Genomic DNA, 20,249 nt, shown 5'->3' with positions numbered 1-20,249 from the left:
GGCGGTGCATTTTCCATACCAGGCGGTGATACAGCCCGACAGGATGCTCTCGTTTGTGCATCTGTAAAAGTTTGTCAGGGTTTTAGGTGACAAGCCAAATTTCTTCAGCCTCCTGAGGTTGAAGAGGTACTGTTGCGCATTCTTCACCACACTTTCTGTACAGCCAGCTGCCCTACCTGGACCATTTCAGTTTGTCTGTGATGTGTACGCCTAGGAACTTTCCACCTTCTCCACTACTGTCCCTTCGATGTGGATAGGGGGGTGCTCCCTCTGCTGTTTCCTGAAGCCCACGATCATCTTCTTTATTTTGTAGATGTTGAGTGAGAGGTTGTTTTGTTGACATCACACTCCGAGTGCCCTCACTTACTCCCTGTAGGCTGTATAGTCATTGTTGATAATCAAGCCAACTACTGTTGTGGCGTCTGCAAACTTGATGATTGAGTTGGAGGCATGCATGGCCACGCAGTCATGGGTGAACAGAGAGTACAGGAGGGGGCTGAGCATGCACCCTTGTGGGGCCCCAGTGTTGAGGGTCATAGAAGTGGAGATGTTACTTCTTACCTTCAACACCTGGGGGCGCCCCGTCAGAAAGGCGGCCCGTCAGAAAGTCCAAGACCCAATTGCACAGGGCGGGGTTGAGACCCAGAGCCTCCACCTTAATGATGAGTTGAGGGTACTATGGTGTCGAATGCTGAGCTGTGATCAACGAACAGCATTCTTACATAGGTATTCCTCTTGTCCAGATGGGATAGGGCAGTGTGCAGTGTGATGGCGATTGCATTGTCTGTGGACCTGCTGGGGCGGTATGCAAACTGAAGTGGGTCTAGAGTGTTAAGGTAGAGGTGATATGATCCTTGACTAGTCTCTCAAAGCACTTAATGATGACAGAATTGAGTGCTATGTGGCGGTAGTCATTTAGTTCAGTTATCTTTGCCTTCTTGGGAACAGGAACAATGGTGGCCATTTTGAAGCATGTGGGGACAGCAGACTGGGATAGGGAGAGATTGAATATGTCCGTAAACACACCAGCCAGCTGGTCTGCGCATGTTCTGAGGATGCGGCAAGGGATGCCGTCTGGACCAGCAGCCTTGCGAGGGTTAAAACTTTTAAATGTCTAACTCATGTTCGCCACGGAGAAGGGGTCCTTGTTCGCGGGCCGCGACGGTGGCAATGTATTATCCTCAAAGCGGGCATGATAACTGTATGCCTATAGGGCATTAAACATCCAAATGTATTCTGCATGCATGTTACATCTACAGATGTATTATCTAAATTTGACAAGTTTCTCACCACAGGAAAATAATCCTGCAGCAACAGGAAATGTAAATGATTATTTGGATTTTAATTTTTTTTTAGTTAGGATACATCAAGTCTGACATTTTGAAATGGAAACTAGAAAACTTTTAAAGTATTTTTAAACCTTGAATACACTACAATTATCATTTCCTGCTAAACAGGAAAATGATACATCAGAGTGATCTCATTAAGATAGTCTATCTGTAAGTGACAGATAACGCTCCTTACAGAAACAGAATATCTGTGGACATTTTAACACGACTCTCGGATCTGGGTCTGAACCTTTAACAACCCAATGGAAAAATGTACCTTAAACCACCCCATGGAAAACATCACCTTTAACAACCCCATGGAAAACTTCACCTTTAACAACCCCATGGAAAACTTCACCTTTAACAACCCCATGGAAAACATCACCTTTAACAACCCCATGGAAAACATCACCTTTAACAACCCCATGGAAAACTTCACCTTTAACAACCCCATGGAAAACTTCACCTTTAACAACCCCATGGAAAACTTCACCTTTAACAACCCCATGGAAAACTTCACCTTTAACAACCCCATGGAAAACATCACCTTTAACAACCCCATGGAAAACTTCACCTTTAACAACCCCATGGAAAACATCACCTTTAACAACCCCATGGAAAACATCACCTTTAACAACCCCATGGAAAACATCACCTTTAACAACCCCATGGAAAGCCTCACATGCTGCAGTTACTTTGTCCTAACCAGGGACCCCAGGCTAGTGCGGCACAAGTTACAGAACATACTGTACATCTTATTATAGGAGAGAAAGAGAGAGCTGACTCTTGGTGGGGGAGAGGTGCCGTGTTTCATACAGTGGGGAAAACAATGTCAAACTGACTTCACTGTTGTTATTCAGTCGGACTACAGTCTCTTAGATACAGCATGAACACAGGGCCACAGTCTCTTAGATACAGCAGGAACACAGGGCCACAGTCTCTTAGATAGAACAGGAACACAGGGCCACAGTCTCTTAGATAGAACAGGAACACAGGGCCACAGTCTCTTAGATACAGCATGAACACAGGGCCACAGTCTCTTAGATAGAACAGGAACACAGGGCCACAGTCTCTTAGATACAGCAGGAACACAGGGCCACAGTCTCTTAGATAGAACAGGAACACAGGGCCACAGTCTCTTAGATAGAACAGGAACACAGGGCCACAGTCTCTTAGATACAGCAGGAACACAGGGCCACAGACTCTTAGATACAGCAGGAACACAGGGCCACAGTCTCTTAGATAGAACAGGAACACAGGGCCACAGTCTCTTAGATACAGCAGGAACACAGGGCCACAGACTCTTAGATACAGCAGGAACACAGGGCCACAGTCTCTTAGATACAGCAGGAACACAGGGCCACAGACTCTTAGATACAGCAGGAACACAGGGCCACAGTCTCTTAGATAGAACAGGAACACAGGGCCACAGTCTCTTAGATACAGCAGGAACACAGGGCCACAGACTCTTAGATACAGCAGGAACACAGGCACACAGTCTCGTAATGGCACCTTGGGCCTATTACATGTGACTGTGGTTACTGATCTGCACTGAGATATTCTTAAACAATAAGGCCCGAGGGGGTGTGGTATATGGCCAATATAGCATGGCTAATGGCTGTTCTTATGCACGACGCATAAGAAGAAGATGCAGAAACCTCATTGAGCATTTGTAATGAACATCTGTGCTTCGTATCACCATCACACAAACAACATGAGCCAAGAAGAACATCTCATCATCATTCTTACCGTTGATGAGTCAGTCTTCAACAGGTTTTAATCCAGAAGACTAACATAATTGGTTTATCATGTATATATAGTTTTAAATCAACATTATAAACCGTATGCAAGACGTAACACAACATTTAAATCATGTTACTATAGCATAAGTAAATATGCATAACGCCCACTAATCAACGCACTTGTGGTGTTGTAAACACAGGCAGCTGATTTCCAGAACACGAGCACCATGTAAGATCTGCAGCCCCAATGACGTAATAAATCATATTAAGTATCCCATTGTCATAGAACGAGTCCTCCTGCTATTAATCAGCCTCAATAGAATTTATAGTGATTACATTTCTGAGTGGTCTGGCTTTGGATTCGGTGTGAAGAAACCAGAAGCCTGGTCTTCATTAAAAGCCTATCGTAATGTCGCCGTCTCAATACGTCTCGGTAGAACTAAATAAACAGCACAGCCGTGGATACCTTCTTAAGGAAGTGCTGCTAGGACTTGATGTGCACAGCCTCAGAGATCCCTGCATTTATCCTTCACCTTGAAGTACTGCCACTGAATTGGTAAACTGCTATGGCTTTAAACTGCCCTTAGTGTCCTGAGCACAGGAGGTTGGTGGAACCTTAATTGGGGAGGACAGGTTCATGGTGATGGCTGGAGCAGAATCAAACGCATGGTTTCTATGTGTTTGATGCCATTAGCTCTATTCCAGTCATTATTATGAGCTGTCTTCCACTGGTCCTAAGGGTTTGCGTCCATCAAGAGCTGTAGGAAATGTGTCAATTTACATATTATTTAACTAGGCAAGTCAGTTTAAGAACAAATTCATATTTACAATGACAGCCTACTGGGGAACAGTGTGTTAACTGCCTTGTTCAGGGGCAGAACAGATTTTTACCTTGTCAGCTTGGGGATTTGATCCAGCAAACTTTCATTTACTGGCCCAACACTTTAACCACTAGGCTACCTGCTGGTTAGTGGCCCAACACTCTAACCACTAGGCTACCTGCTGGTTAGTGGCCCAAAACTCTAACCACTAGGCTACCTGCTGGTTAGTGGCCCAACACTCTAACCACTAGGCTACCTGCTGGTTAGTGGCCCAACACTCTAACCACTAGGCTACCTGCTGGTTAGTGGCCCAACACTCTAACCACTAGGCTACCTGCTGGTTAGTGGCCCAACACTCTAACCACTAGGCTACCTGCTGGTTAGTAGTCCAACACTCTAACCACTAGGCTACCTGCTGGTTAGTGGCCCAACACTCTAACCACTAGGCTACCTGCTGGTTACTAGGCCCAACACTCTAACCACTAGGCTACCTGCTGGTTAGTGGCCCAACACTCTAACCACTAGGCTACCTGCTGGTTAGTGGCCCAACACTCTAACCACTAGGCTACCTGCTGGTTACTAGTCCAACACTCTAACCACTAGGCTACCTGCTGGTTACTGGCCCAACACTCTAACCACTAGGCTACCTGCTGGTTAGTAGTCCAACACTCTAACCACTAGGCTACCTGCTGGTTACTGGCCCAACACTCTAACCACTAGGCTACCTGCTGGTTACTAGTCCAACACTCTAACCACTAGGCTACCTGCTGGTTAGTGGCCCAACACTCTAACCACTAGGCTACCTGCTGGTTAGTGGCCCAACACTTTAACCACTAGGCTACCTGCTGGTTAGTGGCCCAAAACTCTAACCACTAGGCTACCTGCTGGTTACTGGCCCAACACTTTAACCACTAGGCTACCTGCTGGTTAGTGGCCCAACACTTTAACCACTAGGCTACCTGCTGGTTACTGGCCCAACACTTTAACCACTAGGCTACCTGCTGGTTAGTGGCCCAACACTCTAACCACTAAGCTACCTGCTGGTTAGTGGCCCAACACTTCTAACCACTAGGCTACCTGCTGGTTAGTGGCCCAACACTCTAACCACTAGGCTACCTGCTGGTTAGTGGCCCAACACTCTAACCACTAGGCTACCTGCTGGTTAGTGGCCCAACACTCTAACCACTAGGCTACCTGCTGGTTAGTGGCCCAACACTCTAACCACTAGGCTACCTGCTGGTTAGTGGCCCAACACTCTAACCACTAGGCTACCTGCTGGTTAGTGGCCCAACACTCTAACCACTAGGCTACCTGCTGGTTAGTGGCCCAACACTCTAACCACTAGGCTACCTGCTGGTTAGTGGCCCAACACTCTAACCACTAGGCTACCTGCTGGTTAGTGGCCCAACACTCTAACCACTAGGCTACCTGCTGGTTAGTGGCCCAACACTCTAACCACTAAGGCTACCTGCTGGTTAGTGGCCCAACACTCTAACCACTAAGCTACCTGCTGGTTAGTGGCCCAACACTCTAACCACTAGGCTACCTGCTGGTTAGTGGCCCAACACTCTAACCACTAGGCTACCTGCTGGTTAGTGGCCCAACACTCTAACCACTAGGCTACCTGCTGGTTAGTGGCCCAACACTCTAACCACTAAGCTACCTGCTGGTTAGTGGCCCAACACTCTAACCACTAGGCTACCTGCTGGTTAGTGGCCCAACACTTTAACCACTAGGCTACCTGCTGGTTAGTGGCCCAACACTCTAACCACTAGGCTACCTGCTGGTTAGTGGCCCAACACTCTAACCACTAGGCTACCTGCTGGTTAGTGGCCCAACACTCTAACCACTAGGCTACCTGCTGGTTAGTGGCCCAACACTCTAACCACTAGGCTACCTGCTGGTTAGTGGCCCAACACTCTAACCACTAGGCTACCTGCTGGTTAGTGGCCCAACACTCTAACCACTAGGCTACCTGCTGGTTAGTGGCCCAAAACTCTAACCACTAGGCTACCTGCTGGTTACCACTGGCCCAGTGGCCCAACACTCTAACCACTAGGCTACCTGCTGGTTAGTGGCCCAACACTCTAACCACTAGGCTACCTGCTGGTTAGTGGCCCAAACACTCTAACCACTAGGCTACCTGCTGGTTAGTGGCCCAACACTTTAACCACTAAGCTACCTGCTGGTTAGTGGCCCAAAACTCTAACCACTAGGCTACCTGCTGGTTAGTGGCCCAAAACTCTAACCACTAGGCTACCTGCTGGTTAGTGGCCCAAAACTCTAACCACTAGGCTACCTGCTGGTTACTGGCCCAATGCTCTAAGCACGAGGCTACCCGCTACCACCATCAGAAGAGCCTAGGCTACCTGCTACCCCCATCAGAGGAGCCTAGGCTACCTGCCAAACCCATCAGAAGAGCATAGGCTACCTGCTACCCCCATCAGAAGAGGCTACCTTCCAACCCCATCAGAAGAGGCTACCTGCTACCCCAATCAGAAGAGCCTAGGCTACCTGCTGGTTACTGGCCCAACTCTCTAAGCACGAGGCTACCTGCTACCACCTTCAGAAGAGCCTAGGCTACCTGCTACCCCCATCAGAAGAGCCTAGGCTACCCACGACCCCATCAGAAAAGCCTAGGCTACCTGCTACCCCCATCAGAAGAGTCTAGGATACCTGCCAACCCCATCAGAAGAGGCTACCTGCCAACCCCATCAGATGAGACTACCTGCTAACCCCATCAGAAGAGCCTAGGCTACCTGCTACCCCCATCAGAAGAAAAAGCACTGCTGTGGGGAGTGCCTTAGGAACAGGTGAGTAGAAGCCAGACTTACTACTAAAGGCTTAAACACCACCACCTTCCTCTTCTTCTTCTTCTTCTTCTTCGGTGAGGTTTAATGGCGGTTGGTATCCAACATATGTTGCATTACCACCACAAACTAACATCTAACCCTAAACTCATTAAAACCCACCATCCTACCATCTAACCCTACACTCATTAAAACCCACCACCCTACATTCTAACACTACACGCATTAAAACCCACCACCCTACATTCTAACCCTACACTCATTAAAACCAGCCACCCTACATTCTAACCCTACACTCATTAAAACCCACCATCCTACCATCTAACCCTGCACTCATTAAAACCCACCACCCCACCATCTAACCCAAAACTCATTCAAACCCACCATCCTACCATCTAACCCTACACTCATTAAAACCCACCATCCTACCATCTAACCCAAAACTCATTCAAACCCACCATCCTACCATCTAACCCTACACTCATTAAAACCCACCATCCTACCATCTAACCCTACACTCATTAAAACCCACCATCCTACCATCTAACCCTACACTCATCAAAACCCACCACCCTACATTCTAACACTACACGCATTAAAACCCACCACCCTACATTCTAACCCTACACTCATTAAAACCCACCATCCTACCATCTAACCCGAAACTCATTCAAACCCACCATCCTACCATCTAACCCTACACTCATTAAAACCCACCACCCCACCATCTAACCCTACACTCATTCAAACCCACCATCCTACCATCTAACCCTACACTCATTAAAACCCACCACCCTACATTCTAACCCTACACTCATTAAAACCCACCATCCTAACCCATCTAAAACCCACCATCCTACCATCTAAAACTCATTCAAAACCCACATCTAACCCTAAAACCCATCATTCTAACCCTACACTCATTAAAACCCACCATCCTACCATCTAACCCTAAACTCATTCAAACCCACCATCCTACCATCTAACCCTACACTCATTCAAACCCACCATCCTACCATCTAACCCTACACTCATTAAAACCCACCATCCTACCATCTAACCCTACACTCATTAAAACCCACCATCCTACCATCTAACCCTACACTCATTCAAACCCACCATCCTACCATCTAACCCTACACTCATTAAAACCCACCACCCTATTCAACCCTATCTAACCCTACACTCATTAAAACCCACCACCCCACCATCTAACCCTACACTCATTAAAACCCACCATCCTACCATCTAACCCTACACTCGTTAAAACCCACCATCCTACCATCTAACCCTACACTCATTAAAACCCACCATCCTACCATCTAACCCTACACTCATTAAAACCCACCATCCTACCATCTAACCCTACACTCATTCAAACCCACCATCCTACCATCTAACCCTACACTCATTAAAACCCACCACCCTACATTCTAACCCTACACTCATTAAAACCCACCACCCCACCTGTCACGTTCTGACCATTATTTCCTTTGTTTTGTATTTATTTAGTCTGGTCAGGGCGTGAGTTGGGTGGGCAGTCTATGTTTGTTTTTCTAGGTTTTGGGTATTTCTATGTTTCGGCCTAGTATGGTTCTCAATCCGAGGCAGGTGTCATTAGTTGTCTCTGATTGAAAATCATACTTAGGTAGCCTGGGTTTCACTGTGTGTTGGTGGGTGATTGTTCCTGTCTCTGTGTTTGCACCAGATAGGACTGTTTAGGTTTTCGCACATTTATTGTTTTGTTCGTTATTTCATGTCTAGTTCCTTTATTAAAGAACATGAATAACCACCACGCTGCATTTTGGTCCGCTTCTCCTTCACCACAGGAAAACTCTTACACCACCATCTAACCCTACACTCATTAAACCCACCATCCTACCATCTAACCCTACACCCATTAAAACCCACCACCCTACATTCTAACCCTACACTCATTAAAACCCACCATCCTACCATCTAACACGACACTAATTAAAACCCACCATCCTACCATCTAACCCTACACTCATTAAAACCCACCATCTTACCATCTAACCCTACACTCATTAAAACCCACCACCCTATTCAACCCTATCTGGCCCTACACTCATTAAAACCCACCATTCTACCATCTAACCCGAAACTCATTAAAACCCACCATCCTACCATCTAACTCTACACTCGTTAAAACCCACCACCCTACATTCTAACCCTACACTCATTAAAACCCACCATCCTACCATCTAACTCTACACTCATTAAAACCCACTACCCTACATTCTAACCCTACACTCATTAAAACCCACCATCCTACCATCTAACTCTACACTCGTTAAAACCCAACACCCTATTCAACCCTATCTGGCCCTACACTCAATAAAACCCACCACCCTACCATCTAACTCTACACTCATTAAAACCCACCATCCTACCATCTAACTCTACACTCATTAAAACCCACTACCCTACATTCTAACCCTACACTCATTAAAACCCACCATCCTACCATCTAACTCTACACTCGTTAAAACCCACCACCCTATTCAACCCTATCTGGCCCTACCCCAGTCCAACAGCGGATTATAGGACACCACCACTCAACACGCCCTGTAACTCTTCTGAAGTCCCCCAAGTACCCCCGAATACTGTACTTCTCTGCTGCAGCCACCATAACATCTATTTTCTGTGACTAATCTCTGCTGTAAAGTTGATAAACATAGCTATATACCCTAATCCTTCTGTGCTGGCACAGATTTACTACTCACTGGGATCCTCTCAGGATCCTTCCCCCTTGACCCATCTTCCTCTACTTTCTTCACTGCCTCAGCACACAATACCCCCTGCTCTACTCTTACCCTGGCAACCTCAACCTGCATCTCTAACACAGGACACTTCTGATCCCCAGCCCCATAGGCACCCCTACAATTAACACATACCGCTTCTTTCCCCAATACTACACATTCCTTTGTCCCATGCCCTTCTGCACACTTCTCACACCTAGAAACCTCCCTCCTACACATTCTTGCCACATGCCCATAAGCTTGACACCTGTAACAGTGTAATGTAATCGGCACAAAAGCTCATACTGGATAACGGAAAAATCCTAACTTTGTCGGGCAAAGACGAACTCTTCTGTCTCACCGCTACCCCAGTAATCACTCCTTTCAATTGTGTCCTGTTCCGAAGAGCAAATCAAGAAACCGATCTTGGTCCCGAGTTGCGTGACACGGAGCTCCCGCTCCCTCTGGGCGGAGGAAACGCACACAAATATCCCATGCCCACTAGAGGGTACCTTTACTGACTCAACTGTCCCCAACTCCTTTCACACCCTGAAACTTCAAATGAATCTGCTAAAAAGGCAAGGATCCAAAAATGTCACACCTACTGGACCAGATTCTTCTTTAACATATCCATTGACGCCATGCTCGGATTCCGAGCTCTTCACCACATCTTTCACTTCACTCGCCGTCAATCACTTCCCTTTCACCTCCGGAACTCAACCTGGCGTACTGCTCACTCTGTTTGTACTTGCCCCATCATCTCCCTTTCTATCGCCAACTTCATCAAATTCAACCTCTGGCTCTTTAACACCTTCTTCCTCATTTTCACCTTCCCTTTCACCTTCCATTCGCCAAAGTTCCTGTGTTTCCCGTATGTCTCTGTAGCCTTTTTCCACTCGACCGAGCTGTTCCTTTGTTTCACCGGCCTGTCGAACAAAACTCGATGGTAAACTAGGCAAGCTCAGGTAAAGGACCTTCTTCACATTCACGTCCCAACACCACAATCTTACAACGTCGGCGATTTAAATCCAGGGTCAAAAGGGGTCCATCTGTAAACAGGACGTGCCGCTATTAGTGAAAGCGAATGCTTCGCCAACCTGAGGATCTGACTTTTTCAGCCATCTATTTCCTGTGTTTGAGTGTCGCAAAATCCACTTGGCACTTAAATCTTACTGTATTGATAGCTTTCATTTTACTCCTGTAACTCTTTCATACTCTTGCTTGTGCCAGTCATTTTTTCCCCCGTTAACATTATGACTGTGGAAATGTTTGTAGTGACCTGTCAAACACACCCCGTGTAATGGCTGAAATGGTCTCAGTGGAATATACTGTCTGTCCGTTGCATCTATGAGAACACTTCGTCTGGGATGTAACGCATCATCTCGACACTTACATCCCAAGAAAGAGGAGTGGACCGAGTGGTGCAGTGGTCTAAGGCACTGCATCTCTGTGCTTGTGGCATCACTGCAGTCATCCTGGTTCAAATCCAGGCTGTATCACAACCGGCTGTGATTGGGAGTCCCACAGGGCGGCCAAGTGTCTTCCAGTGTATGCCGTCATTGTAGTTAAGAGTTTGTTCTTAACTGACTAGCCAAGGTTAAATAATTGAAAAAACTTTTTAAAAGATCACTTTATTCTGATGGGTGTTCATTTGTTTGTGGAATTGTAAAAAGTTAATTTAATATAGTCAAAGTGTTTACAAATTAGATGAAAGCAACTTTCGAAAATGAACACTTGCATTGCAGTGATATTATGTCTGATCTCGCAAACAATGTCAAGTATGTGTTAATTTTTGATCTGGGGGTATGCTGCTATTGACACGATTGTTGAATGATGCAACAGAAAGTGACAACAACAGTAACTAATGAGGCAGTCTCGACAACGCAGGTGAGTGCAGGTAGGTCTAGACAGAGAACGTTTTTGGTGGTTGCAGCAAATAAGGCAGAGAGAATGTTCTTTATTTTAACACGAAATACACTGAGTATACAAAACATTAAGAACACCTGCGCTTTCCATGACATAGACTAGACTGACCAGGTGAATCCAGGTTAAAGCTATGATCCCTTATTGAGCCAACTTGACACATCTGTGGGAAGCATTGGAGGCAACATGGGCCAGAATCCCTGTGGAAACGCTTTTGACACCTGGCAGAGTCCATGCCCTGCCGAATGGAGGCTGACAATGACAATACATTGAATACCTGAATAACCACAAAAATCCCTGAACTCCATTATTTGTGCTATAATTCAGTCAATGTCTGATGAATTTTAAAAAGTATAAAAGTTTGGAGTATCTTCATCCTTTATCCAACTGTTGCAGTTATTAGAATTGTTTTTAAATCCTTTTGATGACCGTTGCTACAACTATAGACTGGTATTGCCTCTGGATATTTTGTTTGGAGGTAAATAAGTTTGTAGATGATATTGCTAATTTGCACCATCACAGCAATTCCTCGCTTTGTGACTTCCAAGTTAATAAAGTTAAATCACGACAGATCTTAGGATTTCCAAAAGCTATCAAGACGTGAGGGGAATGAGCTCGCTATCCTGTCGCTTACCAAAGTCTGTGCCAAACCAAAGTTAACCAATTAAAATAGTTTCTTTGCAGAAATGACAGGAAATGAAATGCTTGAGCTGCAGTAAGAAAGTCCACAAAGAAGAAACAACACACTACTCCAGGCAGAGTAGTCACAGGGATTTGGGTTTTCTGACTCATCTGCAATAAGATGTGTATAACTCTTACTCTGTATCTGCTAACAGTTACTAGGCCCAGTTTTAAGAACTGCCAGATTGAACGAGACAATGCAAACAGACACACAGATGTGCAAGAATGGGTGAGAGAGGGTGGGCTATCTACAGCACCATATTGTTTGAGTGCATTGGCTCCACGACACTATGGAGCAAAGGATACCTACTGCATGCATCTGTGAGCTGCATGCCCCCCCCAAAAAAAAAAAAAAAACACATGCCAAATGTGCAGTTTCACATGTGAAATAGCTGTTTTCATATGTTGACACCCTATTTTCACAGGCATTACATTTAGAGTTCACATATTAACACCACCTATCACATGTGAGGAGAAAAACATTTGCAGTTTCACATGTTACAAGTGTTCACATGTGAAATTCTCACTTTCAGATATAAAGAAAATGTCACGCGATGTGTGTGTTTCACACGTGTCCCAAAAACCATGTTTTTTTTTAACATTGTTTTTTTCATGTGGATAATTTTTTTTTTGTAAGGGGCCTCCTTATTGAAACACATAGAAACAATGTAATGCTGTAACACTACATACAATTACTCTTAAACGTGTGTAGTAACACTGCAATTACTACAGTAGCAACATTATACTTTAGATGTTGCTACTGAGGTATGTTGAGATGGATAAAAAAAAAAGCTGTATGCATAGCTGGACTTTTGAAACTGCTCAACAAGTTTACTTATTAGGAAGAAGTGAACCGGCATGGGGAGGGGTGAATGATCCCACACTGCCCTGGCCACAGGAATGCAGCTTGTCCTGATTATGCCAACGAGGACTACATCTGCTCGAAACTTCAGAATTTAGGGAGAGCAATGGGAGAGAAAACGGATTGGGGGCTTCAGACCCACCTCTCCTGCAACATTAGACCTCCTAGTCATCTCCTTACTAGCATTTTTTTTATAGAGATGAGACACAATATGGGGTGTGTGCCTGTTTGTGTGTGTGTGTGTGTGTGTGTGTGTGTGTGTGTGTGTGTGTGTGTGTGTACGTGTGTGTGTGTGTGTGTGTGTGTGTGTGTGTGTGTGTGTGTGTGTGTGTGTGTGTGTGTGTGTGTGTGTGTGTACGTGTGTGTGTGTGTCCATAGAGTCAGGTGTTTGCTGAGTGTCTATATCCTTGTAATGGGATTGGACTCAAGAGGCGATGCAGTGTGCTTTTGGCAGCAAGCTCCAGACAGAGCTAAACACACCAATGGTCCAGAACAACCCCCCTTTATATAACTTTCTATAATGATAACGGATACACCCCGATTACATTAAGTATTTAAAGTGCAGCAATATGCAAACACAGTAACCGTACTGAAATGGAAACATCATGCAGTAACTGACACCAACCCTGCCTTGTGTTTCAAGACACATTCCTGGCTATAAAAGTTGACATAAAAAAATAGTACAACATTCACTTAAGAACTATTACAACCATGTTACAACACTCTACATAATAAAATAAATAATAATAATATGGCAACAGTAACCCTTTTACAACAACAACCACACAAAAAACACATGAACTAGCTGTTTTCACATGTTGAGCTTAAATTTCAGACATATTACATTTAGAGTTCACATGTTAACACAACCTTTTCAAAACTTTCTCATGTGAAAATCTCCTGTTCACATTTGGAATTGCAAATCTAATTTGCTGCTTCACATGTAAAGACGACAGAAATCTCACATTCACATGTCGAATTGTAATTTAATAACAGGTACTGGTGAAATAGTGTTATTCTCCTCACATGTCAAAAGGTGGTGTTAACATGTTGCAGTAGCAATGTTTTCACATACGGACTTGAACATTCTGTAATGCCATTCTGTAAAAAGTTAACTTATCAGTGTCCAGTGTGTTAAAAATAATCATTTCATACTTCTGGGCCATCCATTCGGGGGTGGTACTGCTGAAGGCACCTCTCTTCTTCATATGTTGGTCATAGCCTCCAATACCCTACTCAACAAATTGAATGCAGTCTATCACAGTGCCATCCGTTTTGTCACCAAATCCCCATATACTACCCACCACTGCAACCTGTACGCTCTCATTGGCTGGCCCTCGCTTCATACTCGTCGCCAAACCCACTGGCTTCAGGTCATCTACAAGTCTCTGTTAGGTAAAGCCCTGCCTTATCTCAGCTCACTGGTCACCATACCAGCACCTACCCGCAGCACGTGCTCCAGCAGGTATATCTCACTGGTCACCCTCAAAGCCAATTCTTCCTTTGGCCGCCTTTCCTTCCAGGTCTCTGCTGCCAATGACTGGAACGAACTGCAAAAATCACTGAAGCTGGAGACTCATACCTCCCTCATTAGCTTTAAGCACCAGCTGTCTGAGCAGCTCACAGATCACTGCATCTGTACATAGCCCATCTGTAAATAGCCCATCCAACTACCTCATCCCCATACTGTATTTATTTATTTATCTTGCTCCTTTGCACCCCAGTATCTCTACTCGCACATTCATGGATATATATATATATATATATACCATATATATATATATATATACCATATATATACCATTCCAGTGTTTAATTGCTATATTGCATTTAGTTCGCCACCTTGGTCTATTTATTGCCTTACCTCCCTTATCCTACCTCATTTGCACACATTGTATATAGACTTTTTCTACTGTATGTTTGTTTACTCCATGTGTAACTCTGTGTTGTTGTATGTGTCCAACTGCTTTGCTTTATCTTGGCCAGGTCGCAGTTGCAAATGAGAACTTGTTCTCAACTAGCCTACCTGGTTAAATAAAGCTGAGAGAACAAAAAGGGGAAAGTTCAGTTCTCATGACACCAATTAATTCTTACGGACCTGAGTTTCTCAAATGATTGCCTCGCCTGGTTCACCAACTACTTCTCTGATAGAGTTCAGTGTGTCAAATCGGAGGGTCTGCTGTCCGGACCTCTGGCAGTCTCTATGGGGGTGCCACAGGGTTCAATTCTTGGACCGAGTCTCTTCTCTGTATACATCAATGAGGTCGCTCTTGCTGCTGGTGAGTCTCTGATCCACCTCTACGCAGACGACACCATTCTGTATACTTCCGGCCCTTCTTTGGACACTGTGTTAACAACCCTCCAGGCAAGCTTCAATGCCATACAAACCTTCCGTGGCCTCCAATTGCTCTTAAATACAAGTAAAACTAAATGCATGCTCTTCTACCGATCGCTACCTGCACCTACCTGCCTGTCCAGGCTATTTTGTAAATGAAATCGCCGAAGTCGAGGATCGGTAGGATGGTCAGTTTTACGAGGGTATGTTTGGCAGCATGAGTGAAGGATGCTTTGTTGAGAAATAGGAAGCCGATTCTAGATTTAATTTTGAATTAGAGATGCTTAATGTGAGTCTGGAAGGAGAGTTTACACTCTAACCAGACACCTAGGTATTTGTTGTTGTCCACATATTCAGAAGTCAGAACCATCCAGAGTAGTGATGCTCTCTATTATGCATAGAAATACTTTGGAACCGAATCTCTAAATTAAAATCACTTGGAGTTGACGTATGTTTTTATAGTCTTTCAGGTCAAACAATTTAAACAAAAAAAAACTTGCTGGGCCAAATAAATTCACCTGTCAGTTGGGGAGCCCTAGTATAGTCTAACACCTACCATAATAGTAGACTCAGGCACTTTGAGCTGACAAGAATAATATGCCTTTACATTTAACACAGGTGTTCCTATAAATTGATGTATTTGTGTAATCCACCACTCAAAAAGCTCTGTTGATTCTGACTGGTCATTCTAACTGACCACATTGTTTGAATGCATTGAAGAGGAAATGGCCCTGCTGCCTTAGATGAAAGGTTTTCTATAAACACATGGTTCTGTTTATCTAAAAACAGGACATACAGTCCACAGGGACAAGAGTCCCTCTCTTAGTCTCTTCTGCAAAACTACTCAGACAGAGCTGTAATCACACCGCCAAATCCTGGAGAAAGATTATTTTGATCTCTGATATACAGTACAAGTCAAACGTTTGGACACACCTACTCATTCAAGGGTTTTTGTTTATTTGTACTATTTTCTACATTGCAGAATAATAGTCAACTCATCAAAACTATGAAATAACACAAATGGAATAATGTAGTAACCAAAAAAGTGTCAAACAAACCAAAATATATTTTAGATTTTAGATTCTTCAAAGTAGCCACCCTTTGCCTTCATGATAGCATGATAACCTCAGGAGGCTGAAGAAATTTGGCCTGTCACCAAAAACACTCACAAACTTCTACAGATGCACAATCGAGAGCATCCTGTCATGCTGTATCACCACTTGGTACGGCAACTGCTCCACCCACAATCGTAAGGCTCTCCAGAGGGTAGTGAGGTCTGCACAACGCAACACCGGGGGCAAACTACCTGCCCTCCAGGACACCTACACCACCCGATGTCACAGGAAGGCCAAAAAGATCATCAATGACAACAACCACCCAAGCTACTGCATGTTCACCCCGCTATCCTCCAGAAGGTGAGGTCAGTACAGGTGCATCAAAGCTGGGACCGAGAGACTGAAAAACAGTTTCTATCTCAAGGCCATCAGACTGTTAAACAGCCACCACTAACATTGAGTGGCTGCTGCCAACATACTGACTCAACTCTCTAGCCACTTTAATAATAATAAATTGGATGCAATAAATGTATCACTAGTCACTTTAAACAATGCCACTTTATATAATTATTACATACCCTATATTACTCATCTCATATGTATATACTGTACTCTATACCATCTACTGGTACTACTACTCTATACCATCTTGCCTATGCCGTTCGGCCATCGCTCATCCATATAATTACATGTACATATTCTTACTCATTCCTTTACACTTGTGTGTAAAGAATTCAATAAGGAGTTGACAAGAGGGCTAAAACAGACTGGCACCCAGGCTAAGCTATAGATGCTACAGATTTCTATAAGTTTCTATAGGCTATAGTTACAGCTTCTAAATGCTATAGTTACTATATACTTCTATAGGCTATAGTTACTATTTGCGTATATATGCTTCTATAGGCTATAGGCTATAGTTACTATATGCTTCTAAAGGCTATAGTTACTATATGCTTCTAAAGGCTATAGTTACTATATGCTTCTAAAGGCTATAGTTACTATATGCTTCTATAGGCTATAGTTACTATTTGCGTATATATGCTTCTATAGGCTATAGGCTATAGTTACTATATGCTTCTAAAGGCTATAGTTACTATATGCTTCTAAAGGCTATAGTTACTATATGCTTCTAAAGGCTATAGTTACTATATGCTTCTAAAGGCTATAGTTACTATATGCTTCTAAAGGCTATAGTTACTATATGCTTCTAAAGGCTATAGTTACTATATGCTTCTATAGGCTATAGGCTATAGTTACTATATGCTTCTAAAGGCTATAGTTACTATATGCTTCTAAAGGCTATAGTTACTATATGCTTCTAAAGGCTATAGTTACTATATGCTTCTAAAGGCTATAGTTACTATATGCTTCTAAAGGCTATAGTTACTATATGCTTCTATAGGCTATAGGCTATAGTTACTATATGCTTCTAAAGGCTATAGTTACTATATGCTTCTATAGGCTATAGGCTATAGTTACTATATGCTTCTAAAGGCTATAGTTACTATATGCTTCTATAGGCTATAGGCTATAGTTACTATATGCTTCTAAAGGCTATAGTTACTATATGCTTCTAAAGGCTATAGTTACTATATGCTTCTATAGGCTATAGGCTATAGTTACTATATGCTTCTATAGGCTGAAGGTTTTATCCTTCTGAGGAAGATAGACAGAAATTTGCCAGTGACATCATGCTGTACGCCTAATTTATATCCCATTGCTCATGTGTGACATTGTTCCATATTTCAGAGACTAACAAATATGCATTTGAAAGTTTGATATGAAATTTGAGATCAACAGGTGTAACTATTACTCATGAGTCATGACTCTAAATACATGTTTTTGCATGTTGACAACTGACACTGTCACACTGTTAATAAACTGTGGTCTTGCCACTATACTACTACAAATGCTACTACTTTCACCACCACCTTCAATCATCATCATCAGCTTTAATTAATTAACTAAGCTTCTTTAATTTGATTATTATTGTGTAATACAGCCCAACCTGGTCTCAGAGCATTTCGTATAGTACTGTATGTAAATCTGGGACACTCGATTTAGTATGATATGCTTCATTTAGTATGGTTTATTTTAATTTGTGGATGTCCATGATCCATTTCGTATGATATGTTACAATTTGCAAAACCTACGATATGTTACGAATTCTAATTTTCTGTGGCTAACGTTAGCTATGCTAGGGGTTAGGGGTTAAGGTTAAGAGTCAGGTTAAAGGGTTAAGGTTAGGGTAAGGGTTAGCTAAAAGGGTCATGGTTAGGGGAAGGGTTAACTCACATGTTAATTAGTTGCAAAGTAGCCAAAAAGTAGAAAGCAGTTGAAAAGTTGACAATTAGCTAAAATGCTAAAGTTGTCCGTGCTGAAATTCGAACTCGCAGACCTTCACGTTATACGGTGACCCATCTCACCCCAATAACCTTCCTCTATTCGTGTTTGTCTTTAATGCCTTTAATTAACTTTCTGTCTTATGTAACCACAACAAACATAACATATCATACTAATTTGAGTGTTTTCGATTTACCTTTAGTGTTACGTCTAGTCTATGAGACCGGGCTGTACAACATGAAGTCTACATAGGGTTGCAAAAATCTGGTAATTTTCCCAAAATACCCAGGTTTTCCGTAAATCCCGGTTGGGGGTTCCTTATTTCTGCAATATTTTGGGAATATTTCAACCAGGATTTCTGGAAAAACTGGCAATTTTCGGAAATTTACCGGAATTGGACAGTTTGAACAACAGTAATATGATCATGATCACCACCAGCATCATCATCAACAACAACAAAAGTGGAATTTTAACACTTACTTACCTCGGATTTCCATACAGCGTATGATTGAGGGATGGATGGTGGAGAAGGCTTCTTTTGAAGCCACTTTCTAGGTGAAAATAAAGTGCTTGAGCTTCCGGTTGGAGTAACGGGGCTTCTGACAAGAAAAGGTAAATCCCATGCCGTGCTTCTTTTAGTGGCCTTGGAATCGTAGTCGAATTGGCCAGAAGTATCCAAATATATTGACAGGCTTGAGGATGCTGACTGACATTGTTTTGCCCCAGCTGTAAGTGGCGCATCCAGTTTGGAGAGGCTTTCGTTTGAGGCTCGGAGGTAACGACCATGATTTACACTTAGGTAAAGCGACTTTTGATCTGTTTGACCCGATGTCCCATCCGTTTCGGTCCCATAGTGTCTTATCAAAGTTGAATCCAAACTTCTAGTCTGTCTCAGTCTCCGTTTGGACATTGTTTTGGATGTTGGCGAGGAGCATGAGAAAACGCTGCTCAGCAACCCTTGCGCGGACATATCATATATCAGTAGGCTATTCTCAACGTTCCACAGATGATCCTACTTGTAAATATCGAGTTCATTAAAGCGATCAGAGATTAGATTGTTCACTTGAATAAACATCATGCAATGTATTCCGTCCTCACAGTGATACTGGCTACCTGTTGCGCGCCATAAGGAACCCGAAGTTCAACCAAGAAACCACACAGACTGAAGTCATTGACCTTGTTAGTTCTTCGTTAGTTCTTCCTTCTCGGAATTTACAGGAACAAGGATGGGGGGTACATAGCCTCTCCCGGGACAGTTTCACAATTCTGGCCCCTTGCGCGTCACAAAGCTTCGCCCCTCTGAGTAATATGTAATGAATGTGTCTGCCTCCTCGCTTGAGCCGCTCTGCTCCCGGTTCCGCCACCATCATACATCAAGGCACCCCAGCATGGTCCCAATCAGTGGTGATTTCACATCTAAACAATGTAATGACATTGAAAGGACGTCTTTAATGCCTTGTTCACACTGCAGGCCTTATTGATCAAATCCGTTTTGTTTTGGAATACTTTCTATCCAAACAGCAAGTTACAAGTGATCAAATCGGAATTGCGTGCTCAGACAGCAGTCATTTGCTGACATGGCTACAC

General features: G+C 43.6%; 1 protein-coding gene across 4 annotated transcripts in view; it reads right to left on the bottom strand.

Annotated features, from left to right (window-relative positions):
- LOC112243006 (rho GTPase-activating protein 6) overlaps nucleotides 1-19,969 on the bottom strand; it is a 75,561-nt gene extending 55,592 nt beyond the window's left edge. For 2 of the 4 annotated variants that reach the window (XM_024410879.2, XM_042319980.1), the window contains exon 1: nucleotides 19,147-19,197. Coding sequence is in view for 1 of the 4 variants with exons in the window: in XM_024410853.2 (XP_024266621.1) it covers nucleotides 19,147-19,632 (486 nt within the window). In the remaining 3 variants the exon portion in view is untranslated. Of the gene's footprint in view, nucleotides 1-19,146 lie in introns of all 4 variants that reach the window. The other 2 variants (XR_002952555.2, XM_024410853.2) reach the window with 2 other exon arrangements.
- Nucleotides 19,970-20,249: the final 280 nt, after the last annotated feature.

The sequence above is a fragment of the Oncorhynchus tshawytscha genome, linkage group LG03, assembly GCF_018296145.1.
Source record: "Oncorhynchus tshawytscha isolate Ot180627B linkage group LG03, Otsh_v2.0, whole genome shotgun sequence".
Lineage (NCBI taxonomy): Eukaryota > Metazoa > Chordata > Actinopteri > Salmoniformes > Salmonidae > Oncorhynchus > Oncorhynchus tshawytscha.
This window is presented reverse-complemented; position numbering and strand designations above follow the sequence as displayed.